General features: G+C 36.8%; 1 protein-coding gene across 1 annotated transcript; it reads right to left on the reverse strand.

Moving 5' to 3' along the window:
* Positions 1-9,273: 9,273 nt before the first annotated feature.
* Positions 9,274-9,819, reverse strand: LOC113322230 (F-box/kelch-repeat protein At3g23880-like). Its single transcript, XM_026570288.1, has one exon. It carries the CDS (start codon positions 9,817-9,819, stop codon positions 9,274-9,276), a length of 546 nt encoding a protein of 181 aa, XP_026426073.1.
* Positions 9,820-17,842: the final 8,023 nt, after the last annotated feature.

Consider the following 17,842-nt stretch of genomic DNA (forward strand, 5'->3'; position numbering starts at 1 on the left):
TATAACATTAAGTTATTCTTAATTAGTACATGAATTTAAAATCTATTTAGTTATAATAATATAGTTTCATATTTAAAATTGGATTTCATTAAAATAAATAAATAATAATAATGATAAATAAAAAGTAAGATAAATAATTCGGATAACTAAATTGCTTAAAATGATGTGAACTGTTTATATATTTTACGAAGTAAATTTATCAGGCTTACACTAGTTAAGATAGAAGTTAAAGACTAATCAATCTTAATAAATTAAAATTTAATAAATCGTAATACATTTGCACTTAGTTAATCCACCACTGGAGATTAGTGATGTTGGTAACTCTGATTTGGTCGGGTGATACTTGTTACGTAGGTAGGCATTGTCAGGCGTTGCGAACCTAGACAGGGCAACTGCATTCTTGTATCACTAGGCGTTGAAGGGAGACTTGCTTCTATTAGTGAACTGATAGATCCTAAATTTTACTTATAACTTTATTATAAAGTAATTTCTCTCGTAATTAGAACCAGTAACTTATTGAAATACAAACTAGTCTATTGAACCTAGAGCCACAAATTTTAGTTGTAGAAAGCCATATAGGTTTGTGCTTTGTTTGCGCTTAGTTGAGAGATAGTAGTAATCTATAAGGTGGGGAGTTTTTGAAGACCGGAAGAATGGTTGATTTTCGAGGACGAAAATGATATAAGGTGGGGAGAATGTCAATACCCTCGATCTCGTAAACGCTATTAGACTAGTCAAAAGACGTTTTAGTCGATAATAACTCGATTAGTTTAACACGAACATTAATTGATAGGCATTAATCTAACACCGGTCTAGATAAGAAACTAGTACCGTTGAATAGGTCTCGAAAGTTATGCGGAATGGACTAGCAGAGCGTATTATTCGGATATCGGACTAAGGAGATATCATTGGTTTAGTATGGAGGGTAAAATCATCGTTTCATGGAAAATGCTATTGATGCAACAGAGACACGTTGTGGATCCCCTTATGTTTTCTTTCTTCTTCTCTTTCCTTTTCCCTAATCTTCTTTTCTCTGTGTGTGATTGAGAGTTGGCTCGAGATAGAGAGAAAGAGATACAGTCGATGAATTAGAGAAGATGAATTAGAAGATATTGATGAAGATATGAAGGTGGTGTTGGTGTTGATGTTGATTAACTCTGAAAAAGAAGAAGATTCAGTTGTCGTTGTAAATCGAAGTCAGGTTTTCGATTTAGGTTCAAGATATGGAGGAATTGGTTAATTGAAGAAGGATTTGGGTAGTAGGCGATGAAGAAGAAAGGGGTTTGGTGTTCTTGTGAAGTTCTGAAGCTGATTCGATGATAATTTGAAAAGTTAGGGTTTCTGCAAGAATTCAAGGATGAATTAGAAGATGAAATTGATGTTTTAAGAAAGGGATTTGAGATGGGCATTGATCTGATTCGATGAATTAAGATTTGAGTTGAGGAGTAATTCGAATTTGATGAAGTTAGGGTTTTGGAGTCGTTTGTGAAACTAGGGTCTCTTAGTAGATTGGTTTTTAAGTTTGAATTGGTGATGAACATGAAGAATTAAGGACTGAATTTGAGTAATTGAGAAAGGAGATGGAGTTGTATTAATTTGTTAGAATCAGAAGAAAGAAGGGGTTGGTTTCAATTTTGTTGAGACAAGCTGTTTAGGGTAATTATTCTTCATAGTTAAATTAGTAATGTTTGTTTACTTTCATTACTGAGTTTCTGAGTTTGTTTATTGAATTAAGAACTGAGCTGATCTAGTGCTGCTGGTGGTGTTGAATATGAGGTTGTGGTAGTGTTATTTAACTTGCACAAAACTTGGAAGAATGGTTTAGTGATGTTTGTGTTTGGTATTTGATTGAATGACTTGGATGTGGTCATGGAATTGTACTGAGTTTATTCTGAAGTAATTGTGTTGGTAAGGATTCAGTTTGATTGCATAGAACTTTTGGAGTTGAAGTATTAGATGAATGCTTAGGGTATTTTGGTGGAATGGGTATTTCAAAATTGTTGAGGTTGTTCAGTTTAAGGGTGTTGTAGTTAAAGCTGAGATATGACAGGTGTGTCGATGCCATGGCAATGCAGCCATAAATGTTTCTGACAGATGGTGCAGGCAGGGAAGAGGCACAAGAGTTGGATGAATGGAACTGAGGTGGAGTTTGGTTTATGATTTTGTGTTTTGAATGGCAGTACAAGTTGAGATGTTAATGATGACAATGATGGAGAAGATTAGGTGATAGTTGTGGTATTATGGAGTGCAGGGAAGGGTTTAGTGGTTTAGCGTCAAACTAGAGATGATTATGAACTCAAATTTGGTTGTTATGGAATGGAGTTTTGTTGGTTGTAGGTGCAGATTGTAAACCTTGTGTTATTGTTGTTATGTGGATTAGTATGTAACTAGCTGAGAATAGAAGGAGTGTGCCTTGGTACTGCAATTGCAGGTAAAGCTTGTTTTACAGTTGTATATTGAATTATTGAATTCTGTTTTCATAAATAGTTATGTTTTGATCATATGAATAGAATCAGATAGGTTGTATTCTTGTAACTGCTATTAGATTAGGCTATTAGTCATCCCAGTCAGTCTAGATGACTTGTCTGACTGAGTTGAATCGTGTTGATTCACTGAATTCCCTGTGTTGACCTGAGTTGACTCGTATGACCAAATCGTTGACCACTTGACCATTGAATCTAGACTTTGACCCGACCTTGGACGTTGATTGTTAGTTGACCCTTGACCGTTAGTTCGACCGTTAGTTGACCTTCGTGGACTTGGGCTTAGGGAAGTTTTCTTAATTAGACTCTTTGGACCTCTTGTGGTCTGAATTAGCATTTGGGTACTATTACAAAGTTGTAGATGTTCGTAAGACTTGGATCATAGAACCAACCTAATTTAATTAGTAAACCTTAACTATGTTGAAGATAGAGAATAAAAATGTGTAGAATCATAATTGGTCTTAGAACCATTAGTTAGACTTATATGATTCTTGTGTGAGCCATTTTGGCTAGATTCGTAGAATTCTTGTGTGATTAACAGTTAGTCTATATTAACATCGACAATTCAAAGAATGAACCAACGAATCGTGGATCTCGAGGTAGGCGTGGCTTGTCATCAAAAGAGGTGGGAATACTTTTAACTCTTTTGTGATTACTGTTGTTTTCTTTTACCAAAGTTTAAGTTTAACAAATTCATGCATTATCTGATTGTGTATTCCATGTATTATTTTATTTAAAATTCCGAAAGTACTGTTGATTTCCTTTAATCTTTCCAATGCTTGGAAATGAATTGTAATGCTTTGTTTGTCTTCGTGAATTGTTTGGGAAATAAGAATTTTCATTTGATTGTTTGGAAAAGAGAATTTCCATCCGTGGTATATACGATACTACTCCTTCATTTATATCTACATGAATTCGAGCTTTTATGCAATAACTAGGTGCGGGACGAGTCACCATATAGCTATCTAGGTGCGGGACGAGTCACCATATTATATATTTTTTTGAAGGAGTTAGTTCTATATACATGATTTTTTACCTATGTGATTTGGTTGTGTTTAGTGTTTAGGGAAAACAAGAATTGTTTTCAAATCATTTCTAATGATTGCATGAAAGTTAAATGTTATTCCTGCAGGGCACCGCTTTTAGGGATGATGTGCTCACCCATTCCCAGTTTCAGTTTCAGAGACAGATCAGAGTTGCGCAGAAAAAGCTTCAAAGGTCGAGATCGTTAGTTGATTAACTTCTGCTATGTTTATTATGTTGCATATCATATTTGTAAACCAACGAATATTGTATATGTATCTTTTAAGAGAAGTTCTTGTATACATATATATTTATGAGAAGGGCTAGTTTTGGGTTAAGTTTTTATAGCAGATTTCTTAATTGAATGCTTAAGTATTTGAATTAGATTCGTGGTACCTATTTATTTATTCAATCTCTTGGATTAGTCAGCTGCTAGCTTTGGGCGCGCTGCAATGTCGCTCGACCAAAAGGAACGCACGACAAGCGTTTAACAACGCTATATAATCATAATAAGGGCGAAATCACAACTCTACTACATCAATAGAACGCTCCAAAATCAGGAGAGTGCTCCAACATCAATAGAGCGCTCCAATATCAGGAGGAGATGTCAAGGCAAGGGAGGCAATTATACATTTCTTTGTTGTGGGACATTTATATATTCCAAGGGAGGAATTTATACATTTCAATAGAGCGGGATACAATAGCTCTACTAGATCCGAAATAAAGAGATTTTATATTTGTACTCTACTCTATATTAGTTGTCATCCACTATGTAAATACATATATAAAGAAAAAGTCCAAGAGAAAGAAGGGGGATATGCATTATTAGTTCCTCCTTCTCTTTCATCCTCCATCAGCATTTTTAGATGAAGAGCTCTACTCAAAAACCCATTAATAGAGATTCTTAATGTTCTTCAGCTGTTAAACAATGACACTGTTCTGCGACTGTTTCCCGTGCGTCAATGTTCTTCGCGTTCTTCCTCTTCAGTAGCAGCAGCAGAAACAGAGTTTGGTAAAGCTCTGATTTCTTCTTCTCTGGCTCTCCTTAGGTTCCAAAACTCTCGACACCTCTTCTATATGACCCAAAACATCTATTTATATCAAAAATACCAAAATCTCTTTCCTTCTCTTCACGGCCAAGTTGCGGCAATTTCTTGTTTTAGAATTTCTACGCGTTTCTGAGCTTTCCTTTTTATTCTAAACTCTTCCTTAGATAGATACTAATCTTTGGGAAAGTTTACAACACTTTAATCTCTATAAAATTCCCTAAAACAGGTCACACACGTGACTTTCCATATTTTCTGTTGTGATAATAATCCATCAATTGAGCCCAGACTAATCGAATTAAACACCCATATCAGATTCCTAGACCCATAAGGAGTCTATCCTATGAAAATCAGAGGTTTAATCGACTTCAAACTCCTCAAATCACGATTGCCAAAATCTGTTCTTCACTGCACCTATTTTCCCGCCAAAACCTGGTTTTTGAAATGTTGAAGATGGTTGCCCCTTATCCAGGGTAGGGGTGCGATTAGAAACTTCCTGGAAATGGGATTCCCCTTAGTAATTAGGTCACCCCTTATCCAAAGTGAGGGTCCGAATAGCAAATGTCCTCCGGGTACTTTCCGACAACTTTTCGAGCCAATATTTTCCAAAAATGTTTATTGGCCAAAAATACCTACAAATAAATAAAACACCATAATAAGTACAAAAATGAGCCCTAACAATATATAGAATCGAGACAAATCGGACACAAAAATGTGTCTATCGCCTAACCAATTGAACAACTCTTGAACTAGTTCTTATGAATCAGTTGAACTAGTTATGGGAAAGATGAATACGGTTGATATGAAAGCACCCATATGTCTAACCATTGGTCAACTATTTGTGAACCAACCAATGTACATGTTTAGGTACGGTTACTCAAACCTAAATGAATACATTTCATTTGTGTGTGACAAGCTAAGTTTCCATCTAACGGTTGAAAGATATTATCTTGGATAAATCAGGTTTTTCATCTAACGGTGAATATTGAATGCTTTGTTACCAAAGTAACTTAGATTCCAAACCCTTATTTGAAAACTATATAAAGAGACGTCTAGCAACTGTGCATAATTAATCCCCACACCTCCTGTGTGATACTGGTTGGTTTGCTAGAATCGATTCTCCTTTAATCGTAGGTTTCTTCTCGAGACCTTGTCGATTAACGACTTAAAGACTTAATTGGGATTGTGAAGACAGGCGAAACTACTTCTCTTGTAGTTGAGCGATCTGATCTTGCCATTTTCTATCGTACGAGTTCAATTGTAAGATTGGCTTGAGATTATATCTCCGATAGGGCAAAATAAAAAGAAATTACAAACATCTTCGTCTCATCGTTTGTGATTCCGCAATACCTAGTTTCGTTATTATACGATTTAGATTATTGTGAGATGATTGATAATACTAGTCTGTTCTTCGGGAATGTAAGTATGGTCTATCAATTAGTTCTTGTTCACCTAGATTTATCAAAATACGGAACAAAACCTTTGGGTTTATCTGTGGGAGACAGATTTATCCATCCTACAGACTTGTTTGTGTGATACACATTTGTCTATATATACAAGTCTTCGACTTTGGATTGTAGCAACTCTTGGTTGTGGGTGAAATCAGCTAAGGGAATCAAGTGCATCGTATCCTGCTAGGATCAGAGACGTAAGGAGAAAATCCCTATTCTCTAGTCTCTCTATCGACGGCGGTTTAGAAATTGAAAAACCAATCATCTAAAGTACAATACATCGGAGCACTGATCTCTTGTTCCATTTGATCAAGGATTTCAAGGCGACCTTTTAATGTAGGTCCCAATAACTAACAGACAATACCTAAAGGAACGCCAGCTACATTTACATCCAATTGAATTGTAAGATTGGCTTGAGATTATATCTCCGATAGGGCAAAATAAAAAGAAATTTCAAACATCTTCGTCTCATCGTTTGTGATTCCGCAATACCTAGTTTCGTTATCATACGATTTAGATTATTGTGAGATGATTGATAATACTAGTATGTTCTTCGGGAATGTAAGTATGGTCTATCAATTAGTTCTTGTTCACCTTGATTTATCAAAATTCGGAACAAAACCTTTGGGTTTATCCGTGGGAGACAGATTTATCCATCCTACAGACTTGTTTCTGTGATACAGATTTTTCTATATATACAAGTCTTCGACTTTGGATTGTAGCAACTCTTGGTTGTGGGTGAAATCAGCTAAGGGAATCAAGTGCATCGTATCCTGCTAGGATCAGAGACGTAAGGAGCAAATCCCTATTCTCTAGTCTCTCTATCGAAGGCGGTTTAGAAATTGAAAAAACAATCATCTAAAGTACAATACATCGGAGCACTGATCTCTTGTTCCATTTGATCAAGGATTTCAAGGCGACCTTTTAATGTAGGTCCCAATAACTAACAGACAATACCTAAAGGAACGCCAGCTACATTTACATCCAATTGAATTGTAAGATTGGCTTGAGATTATATCTCCGATAGGGCAAAATAAAAAGAAATTTCAAACATCTTCGTCTCATCGTTTGTGATTCCACAATACCTAGTTTCGTTATCATACGATTTAGATTATTGTGAGATGATTGATAATACTAGTATGTTCTTCGGGAATGTAAGTATGGTCTATCAATTAGTTCTTGTTCACCTTGATTTATCAAAATACGGAACAAAACCTTTGGGTTTATCCGTGGGAGACTGATTTATCCATCCTACAGACTTGTTTCTGTGATACAGATTTGTCTATATATACAAGTCTTCGACTTTGGATCGTAGCAACTCTTGGTTGTGGGTGAAATCAGCTAAGGGAATCAAGTGCATCGTATCCTGCTAGGATCAGAGACGTAAGGAGCAAATCCCTATTCTCCAGTCTCTCTATCGAAGGCGGTTTAGAAATTGAAAAACCAATCATCTAAAGTACAATACATCGGAGCACTGATCTCTTGTTCCATTTGATCAAGGATTTCAAGGCGACCTTTTAATGCAGGTCCCAATAACTAACAGACAATACCTAAAGGAACGCCAGCTACATTTACATCCAATTGAATTGTAAGATTGGCTTGAGATTATATCTCCGATAGGGCAAAATAAAAAGAAATTTCAAACATCTTTGTCTCATCGTTTGTGATTCCGCAATACCTAGTTTCGTTATCATACGATTTAGATTATTGTGAGATGATTGATAATACTAGTATGTTCTTCGGGAATGTAAGTATGGTCTATCAATTAGTTCTTGTTCACCTTGATTTATCAAAATACGGAACAAAACCTTTGGGTTTATCCGTGGGAGACAGATTTATCCATCCTACAGACTTGTTTCTGTGATACAGATTTGTCTATATATACAAGTCTTCGACTTTGGATCGTAGCAACTCTTGGTTGTGGGTGAAATCAGCTAAGGGAATCAAGTGCATCGTATCCTGCTAGGATCAGAGACGTAAGGAGCACATCCCTATTCTCTAGTCTCTCTATCGACGGCGGTTTAGAAATTGAAAAACCAATCTTCTGAAGTACAATACATCCGAACACTGATCTCTTGTTCCATCTGATCAAGGATTTCTAGGCGACCTTTTAATGCAGGTCCCAATAACTAACAGACAATACCAAAAGGAACGCCAGCTACATTTACATCCAATTGAATTGCAGTAATTCCATCTCGTGAGCCTATAACTTTGAAGTTCATGTCCACTAGATGCTCTTCCAAACTTTATATAAATCCAAATAATAAAAACCGAAAAGAAGTTGTTTGCAACCACAACAAGTTAAGTCGTGACTTCCATACTCAAAGCATCAGATATATAGTAACACATAATTTCTTTTAGAAAACCAATTTGATAATCGAGATATCATTTCTCAAGTTCAATGCATATGATCGATGACATCTAATCACTATAATCAACAAGGAAACAATGAGAGTATGATTAAGATCGTGAAGACTTTCCATTTTTCCTTAACCTTATTGGTATGGATAATATCCGGATGATATTTATCATTGACAGCCCTAAATAAACATTCATCTCATGAGCCGGTGTCATTGTAGTACAGTGATAAAGTTACTGGATGATGATACCAGTGACCTGAGTTTGAAACTCGCCAGCACTGAATTCTTTACCGATAAAAAAATAAACATTCATCTCATGGACTGGCTCTTTATTATTCCCGTTCGAACTATATCTTTCTTTTCCTTCTTGGGGTCATATCGCGTTGCTACTTCTTCGGGTAACACTATTTGTCGCCCTTCAACTGTATCACATCTATTCTGATTCTCATTAAATGCACGGTTTTCCTTTTAGACTTCTCCATCTGTATGATTTGACTATACCTTTCTGGCGTCCTACATGAGGTGAAGCGGTAGATATCTTAATGTGGGTGTAACCACCTTTTTGGTCCCTTATTCGGTGTATCTTTCACACATTCTTATCATGTGATCACCTCTTGTGATTCTTACGCATGGCGATCTGGTATTTTACTCTCACAATTCCATGTTTTGCACCTGATTATGCCCGAAAAATATATATATGCACACCAAATATGTGCTCAACAATCAGGATCACGTTTACGTTTTTGTCTTCTTTTTTCTGCGTAAGTGTGTGTGTTTAGTGAAACTAAGCTCTCCCCACTATTTAAAGACCAGTACGGCTTTATGGTACTTCTTTGGGAAGTTGTGATTAACTTAGTCCAAGAGTCTCCCACTCCATAATCTTGCACGACACATACATTTACCCGATCATTTAAAACACCACATACGATGCAAAGGGAATCTCCCAACACTCTGAGATCACAGTAGCCCCTATCCAATGAAGAGCACCATTCAGAAGCAAACCTGCTGATTCAAGAGAACCATAAGGTATGGTATTGACTCTTCTACATGTATTCGATTCTAAAGTGTATACATAAACTTCATTCTCTACTATACTTACCAACTTGTGATCATCAAATTTGTTGTCGTAACCAAACCCGTAGGAAGGCCACGGAAGATTGACAGGTGGTAGCATAATTTCCTTGTATTCTTTGGTTGATGGGTTCCAAAAAATTAGCGCATCACTAGCAGCGGCACCTAAACAAAGGAAGCCATTACAAGATCCCAAAATTTGAATTAAACGACTTTCTTCAACTCCATACTTTCTTTTCAATCTTGGATTATTCATTAGAACAGCTCCATCACACTCGCATGTCGTCAAAGATAATGATGTTGACGCTGATAGTATCGAAGCATAATCAATAGAATAAAAGACACCATTGCAATTATCACCTACGAGTGCAGCATCTCTAATCATGATTCTAGGGTATTTCTTGGCAAGATTACCGTGATTATTCACAAATTTAGGACTACTAATATTTTTATACCAGGTCCTGCATACAGACATGAAACACAAGATAGATTTCACTGGTAACCTTAATAAAATCTCTTCATGGATCTCATCTGAAAAGATTGAGCTAAACACTGTTGCTTCTTCTATGCTCGTAGGAATTTCAAGGATTTAACGTGAAAGTGTAATTTAGTTTTTCTGCAGTGTTGTTAGCATGGGTTGGACTTCTAAGAGTCCTGGTAATATACTGATTACTAAAGAAGCGCCGCCAGGTCCCCTTGGACAGGCTAGAGCCAGATCGCATAGCCAATCCAACCCGCCAAACAGTCCATATTACTCATTAGCTAGTTTTTGCCTATTACACTACACGGCCTCTATCGAAGGACACATGAATTACATACCACTGAAAATCATTCGAATACATCAACCGACATTATTAAAAGCCCAAAAATTCTCTAACAAAACTATCATGCAAAACCAGAAATCTCATGCCCATTACATCAAGTTAGGAACTTCAATTGCTGAATCAGACCTTATCAGTTCTTATTGCCAGTGGGACTCATTCTCAGATGCTTGTAAAATGTTCAACGGAACACCTGATTGGGACATTATTTCAGCAAACAAGGTTATCGGTCAGTTTGCGAAAAATAATCGCCATAAAGATGCCATTAGTCTCTTCACAAGTTTGCTTATAATGCATTGTACAGCTACCCAATACACTTTTGGAACTCTAATGCATTTTTCTATCGCATTAAGAAGTAAGCAATGTCATTCATGTGCGCGTTGAAGTCGGGATCTTCAACCCAACGTTTTTGTTGGAAGTTTGATTCTTCAATCTTTATGTGAGTTAAGTACAACGGAAAATCCTAGGAAAAGTTTTGATGACACAATCTTATACTAACTTTGGTATGCGGCTACTTGAAAAATAAAAGATGTGAAGAGGCTTTACAGGTTTTCATAAATTTCCAGAGAAAATTTTAATGCGATTATTGGCAGGTATAGCCAAGCTGGTCACACCGAAGAAGCTCTGTTCGTTAAGATGCTTAGAGAAAGATTATTACTGCAAGTTTAGTCGACATTACCTTGTGTTTTCAGTGCAGCTGCTAATATAGCACCGCTCTTGATATGGGTAAGAGTTTTCGTGCTTGTGTACTGAAGAATCTTGGTTATTCTTGTGGTATTTTTGTTAGTAATTCGCTGATTAGGTTTTACGACAAATGTGGGTTAATAGAAGATGATAGTCTTTGATATCCGGGAAACTACAGCAGAAAAATGTGGTTTCTCGAAATGCTGTGATTTGTGGGTATGCTCAGAATGGGAGAGGAAACATCATTAAGATGGAAACTGAATGATCTTTACTGGGGGTGCCAAATACACTCGAATTTGGATCTTCCAGATTACGCAGCTTGTAGATTTCTAATGCCAATTGTGCAGCTGGTAGATGAACAGAGACCACGACAACACTGCGTTCTTGTAATTTGCTCCGGTGAGACAACAGTCCGACATTGGTCAGATGATGGGGCTTATAAGTCAATGGGATCTCTAACAGATTGGTCAATGGGAATAGCATATGGGCAACTCACTAAAAGCGCATTGTAAACGGAAAACTTTTTTCTCTAGCTGCACTAGCAGATATGTCATCTAACTACAACCATTGTAAACGAGTACCTAGATTAAAAAGTATTGATACCCTTTTGTGCGTTGATTGTAATCTTAATAACCAATGCACGAGAATTTGTATGACAGGGGCACTTCTATGCATTTTTAGTGCACAGCAAGAATTGGGTCGTTCTGAAAAATGTTGTTTCTTGGAATGCGATGATTTGCGGGTATAGCCAAGCTGGTCATACTGAAGAAACTGCACGAGGCTATTGGTCACAGCTAAATAATTAAACAACCATGGGAAATCGAACAAAAATGACAATAAGATTGTGGAGTGCTAACACCAATTGGACAAACAAAGACAGAAACAGTCTGATGTTCCAACAAAAAAATACTCTTGCATTGAGTAAAAAGCTTACTAACACAAGTTTTATTTTACAGAAAATAAGTAATAAATTAGTTTGAATATCAAATGAGCGCATTCACTTGAAAGAACATAGCATGAGAAAACTTATTGAAACTTGGATGAACAGCCACACCCAACTGTTCTAACATTTGAACTAAGAATCAACGACACTGGAGATTTGCAGTACTAAGAACCTTGAGAAACCCGCATAATAATACCACTACCACCACCATTTCTTCGTCGACCCCCTCTCCCCTTGATCACGACCCCCTCTGTTCCAGCGCCTCCCTCCCTTGCAGATTCATGTTAATACGCCTTAAGAAGTTCATGATGATAAACAGTATTAATACCTCCAGGAATAACATTAACACCTCCAAAGGCAGCGACACTACCTTCATGGTTAGCAGCATGAACATCTGCAAGAATAACATCAACACCTTCAAGAACAACGGCATTAACGTCTATGAGAAACACATTATTGACACCTCTAAGAGACGAATTAACAGCATCCATTTCTTGGTTTTCAGAAGATGCTCGTTTTCTTTTTGAACTACTACTACTTTCAGTTAATTCATTACGTTTGCGTTTCGCTTCTTTGTCTTGAGCAGCTTCCATTGTAATTTGGGAGTTTTTATTCAAATGAAGAGAATCTTGAATTTCACTAGCATCTTTGGAATGTTTTTTGTCCACTGTACCCATATAAATACCTGAATTCACTGAAACTAAGCTCTCCACGTAATTCTCCGAGCAAAAACTACCATCGATGATGCCGTTTATATTCAGGGTTCTAATGTTATCATTCTTTGGGTCGTATAAACCGAGACCGTCACCAACCTGTATTAGAATCCCACTATCTTTAACAGAGCCATAGATCTTTAACGAATGGGGATCTGCAATAATTTCTTTTTGGGTAATGATGAATTGCTTTGTCCAAGATTCTCTCACTCCATAATTTTGCATAACCCATACATCAACACGAACGTTACGGACACCACAAATTAAGCAAAGGGAATCTCCCAGCAAATGGATATTAAATTTCTCTTCTGGACATGTCATAGTTTCTTCTGGAAGTTGCAAATCCATGAACTTCTCACTATTAATATCGAAGCAAATTATAGTTTCTTTACGGGTGGCCGTATCGTCTGACCAATGAGAAGCATCTTCACCTAACCAATGAAGAGCACCATTCAGAAGCACACCACCGGTTACATCAGAATACACATAAGGGATGTTTTCGCCTCTACTCCATGAACCAGCTGTGTATGAATAAACTTCAGAAAAACTGTCAAGCTCGCCATCATCATCAGACCGGCCAGTTGCAATGCATACCAACTTGTAATTATCAGTTTTGAAATCGTAACCAAACCCATAGGAAAGGTTTTCTACGGCCGTCGGTGCTCTTATGATTTCCTTGTACTCTCTTGTGGATGGGTTCCAAAGAAATAATTTTTCACTATCTTCGGTCAATAATAAAATCAAGCCATTGCAAGATCCCACAATAAAATGGCGAATACTGTGAGTTATAGCATTATTATTATTGTCGTTTGGGTAATCCATCACAACAGCTCCGTATAATATTGAAGCATAATCTATGGAATAAAATATATCATCAGCAGCGTACATATCATGACTCAAACCGATCATAATTTTTGTGTTTGTAAGTTGATTTTTGGTGGCAAGGTTAAGGTGATCCTTTATAAATTTACGACTAGATAGTAATTCACACCAGGTCTTGCATACGGACTTGAAACATAAGATGGATTTCACAGGTAACCTTAATAAAATCTCTTCTTGGATGTCTTGAGGAATACTTAATCTTGACATTGTTCTTTTGGAACGCAATAGAAATTAATTATTAAAAATTTTACCAAAACGCAACAGATATATTGAACTTTCCTTTTGATTTTGTATCTCCTTCTGTTGCTTCGTTCTTCTTTCACGAATTGATGTTGTTGTCCACTTTGAACACCGACGACAGCAACAACTCTAGTTGCTTTGCTCGTAACAAACAAACTTGCTTTGTAAATTATAGGGACGACGGAAGGAGAATAAGAAGACTTGATTAGTTTCTCATATAGCTATGGACCTATGGTATGTCTAGCTTTTATAGTACGCTCTCTTTATATAGGCTTTCGTATTAAAAGTTTTCCTAGTTGTTGTTGGTTAAACTTCAACATTAAGCCTAAGATAATCTCTAACAAGTAAGAAAAGGCAATTGATGTAATCCTAAGGGAATTAGAAGTCATCTAGTTCTAAGAAAAGGAAAGACATGTAATAAGGTAATAGGACTAGGAAAAGGAATTCATAGTTCTATATATATATGATCACCAAAGTTGTGGTTGATCATATGAGCAAGATTAGAGCTTGTGTTTAGTTTTGAGAGATTTTCTAAACATCAATAAAGAGAGTTGTCTTTATATAAGCTAAGGTTCATCTTGCAGTTGCCATTAATTGGTATCAGAGCTTGTTTCTGAGCCATGGAAAACGAAACCACCATTGTGGGTGCAAAGCAGTTCACGCCACCATCAATACAAGTTCCAATCCTTAACGCCACAAACTACACAATATGGGCCATGAGAATGAAGGTACTAATGAAAACCTACAAATTTTGGGAAACAATTGATCCTGGTACATTGGACCCAGACAAAAACAATGTTTCCATTGGATTACTCTTTCAAGCAATACCAAAATGTCTTGTTCTACAAGTTGGTGAACAGGAAACTTCAAAGAAAATTTGGGATGTAATAAAGGCACGTAATCTCGGAGCTGATCGAGTTAAAGAAGCCCGTCTGCAAACCTTAATGTCTGAATTTGAAAGAGTGAAGATGAAAGACACTGATACTATTGATAGATTTGCAGGAAAGCTATCAGAGATAGCCTCAAAAGCTGCGTCACTTGGACAAACCATTGATGAAGATAAACTGGTAAAGAAGTTTCTCAATAGTTTACCAAGATCCAAGTATATTCATATCATATCTTCTCTGGAACAAGTCTTAGATTTAAAGAAGACTAGCTATGAAGATATAATTGGAAGATTGAAAGAATATGAAGATAGAATCCTTGACGAAGAAAACAATGGACAAACTCAAGGAAAACTCTTGTACACAAACTCTTACCAACAAAACTCTGCGACAAGAGGAAGAGGTCGTGGAAGAGGTGGTAGAGTAAACAGAGGTCGAGGAAGGGGAGAAAGGTTTAACTCACAAGATAAAACAACAAGTCAGAATGATCAAAACCAAAGGAAAGAAAAGAAGGATAGATCAAACATTATTTGTTACAGATGTGATAAAACATGAAACTTCTCCTCTGTATGCCCTGAAAGAATACAAAAGATGGAAGAATCAAACAAGAATGAAACAAGGGAAGCAGATACAACTCTTTTCATGCACGAAGTTGTATTCTTAAACGAAGGGAAACTAATACCAAAGAACTACAAATCAAAGGATGGAGAAGAAGGAATCTGGTATTTAGATAATGGAGCCAGCAATCACATGACTGCTAAGAGACACTACTTTTCTGAACTCAATGAGAAAATCAAAGGACAAGTGAAGTTTGGGGATGGATCTTCTGTAGAAATTGAAGGGAAAGGATCAATTCTATTTCAGAGCAAGACCAGAGAACAGAAGCTTGTCACAAACATCTACTTCATCCCAAACTTACAAAGCAACATTCTAAGTTTAGGACAAGCTACAGAAGTTGGATGTGAAGTTAGAATGCGACAAGATTATCTAACAGTTCATGACCCAAGTGGAAGACTTTTAGTTAGAGTCTCACGCTCACAGAATAGACTCTACAAGATAAGTCTCATGATTGGAAGGCCATTGTGTCTGAATATGAGACTGGAAGATCAGACATGGAAGTGGCACGCAAGGTTAGGACACATAAGTTTCAGAACCTTAAAAACTATGTCTCAGAACAAGATGGTTCGAGGGCTACCACAAAAAAACGGAGTGGTGGAGAGGATAAACAGGACTCTAATGAAGATGACAAGAAGTTCTTTAAAGGCTATGCAGGTACCTAATTATCTATAGGGAGAAGCTGTACGACACTCCACATACCTAATAAACATGATACCTACGAAATCTCTGAAAAACATGACTCCATATGAAAGTTTGCGAAAGAGAAAACCAAACATAGATCATTTAAGAGTGTTTGGTTGCAAAGCATACGCAAAAGTTGATTCTGCAACTCTTAAGAAACTGGATGATAGATCTCAGACTCTTGTGCATCTAGGAATTGAGCCTGGATCCAAAGCTTACAGATTATTCAATCCAAAAACCAAAAGAGTAATAGTGAGTCGAGATGTGGTATTCGATGAAAAATCAAACTGGAACTGGAAAGAAACTAATGATGGACCAAGTAGGGATCCAGGAATGTTTCACATAAGATGGGGTCAAGTAATTGATGAAGGCAAAGGACCCATAATCATCAATACCAATGGAAACAATGACGTTAATCAAGAAGAAGAAGAGAATAATGAAAACACTGAGAAGAAGAAGAAGAAGAAGATATCGATGAAATAACTCAACCCATTCCACTGCGAAAATCAACAAGACAGATACAAAAGCCACAGTATCTGGAGGATTATTATCTTCAAGCTGTAGAAGAATGTGAGATTATGCTACTTTCTGTTAATGATGAACCAAGGAATTTTCAGGAAGCAAAGGTCTCGACTAAATGGACACAAGCATGTAGAGAAGAAATTATTTCAATCAACAGAAACAAGACTTGGTTTCTAGTTGATAAGCCAGGTGGGGTAAAAGTGATTGGCCTCAAGTGGATCTTCAAGGTTAAAAGAAATGCTGATGGAACTATTAACAAATATAAGTCAAGACTTGTAGCTAAGGGATACGTTCAAGAATCAGGCATAGAATTTGATGAAGTTTTCGCACCAGTTGCTAGACTAGAGACAATTCGTCTCTTAATAGCAGAAGTTGCATCAAACTCTTGGGAAATACATCATTTAGACGTAAATACGGCATTCTTGCATGGAGAACTAAGTGAAGATGTGTATGTTGAAAAACCAGAAGGTTTCGAAGTAAAGGGACAAGAACATTGAGTTTACAAGTTGACAAAATCTCTTTATGGTCTAAGACAAGCTCCTCGATCCTGGAATACAAAGTTAGATCAAATCTTAAAGGGCATGAGATTCATAAAGTGTTCTAAAGAAACATCTGTATACAGAAAAGAAGAAAATGGGACACTACTAGTAATTGCAGTTTATGTAGATGATCTATTTGTGACTGGCAATTCTCTCAAGGTGATCTGTGAGTTCAAGAAAGATATGTCATCTAAGTTTGAGATGTCTGATCTTGGGAAACTCACATATTATCTAGGCATAGAAGTTCATCAAGGGATAGATGGGATTCAGATTAAACAAGAAGCTTATGCAAGGAGAATTCTAAAATAAGCAGGACTTGAAACTTGTAATCCAACTAAGATACCAATGGAGTTTGGACTTAAAGTTTCAAAGGAACAAGAAGAAGCAGAGATTGATTCAACGAGTTATAGAAGAAATGTTGGATGCCTTAGATACTTAACACACACAAGACCAGATTTGGCTTTCTCTGTGGGAGTAGCAAGCCGTTATATGCAGAGTCCACGCAAGTCTCATGGTGATGTAATAAAGCAGATATTTAGATATCTAAGAGGAACAATCAGTTGTGGATTGAAGTATGGTCGAGGAGGATCAAAAGGAATAGTTGGGTATAGTGACAGCAGTCATCATATTGACCAAGATGATGGAAAAGGTACAAATGGTCATATATTTTATCTAGGAGAAGCACCTATTACATGGTGTTCACAGAAGCAAGACACTGTAGCCCTCTCATCATGTGAAGCTGAGTTTATGGCCGCAACAGAAGCAGCTAAACAATCAATATGGCTTCAAACTGTTGGGTGAAATCAAAGGAAGAGAACCTGAAAAAGTTCTCATCAAGATTGATAATAAGTCTGCAATTGCACTCACTAAAAATCTAGTGT

Source organism: Papaver somniferum, chromosome 11 (assembly GCF_003573695.1).
Source record: "Papaver somniferum cultivar HN1 chromosome 11, ASM357369v1, whole genome shotgun sequence".
In the NCBI taxonomy this organism is placed as follows: domain Eukaryota; kingdom Viridiplantae; phylum Streptophyta; class Magnoliopsida; order Ranunculales; family Papaveraceae; genus Papaver; species Papaver somniferum.

What these genes read in the sequence shown, in the direction of transcription:
- LOC113322230 (XM_026570288.1), bottom strand. Translation starts at nt 9,819, where the DNA reads ATGATTAGAGATGCTGCACTCGTAGGTGATAATTGCAATGGTGTCTTT.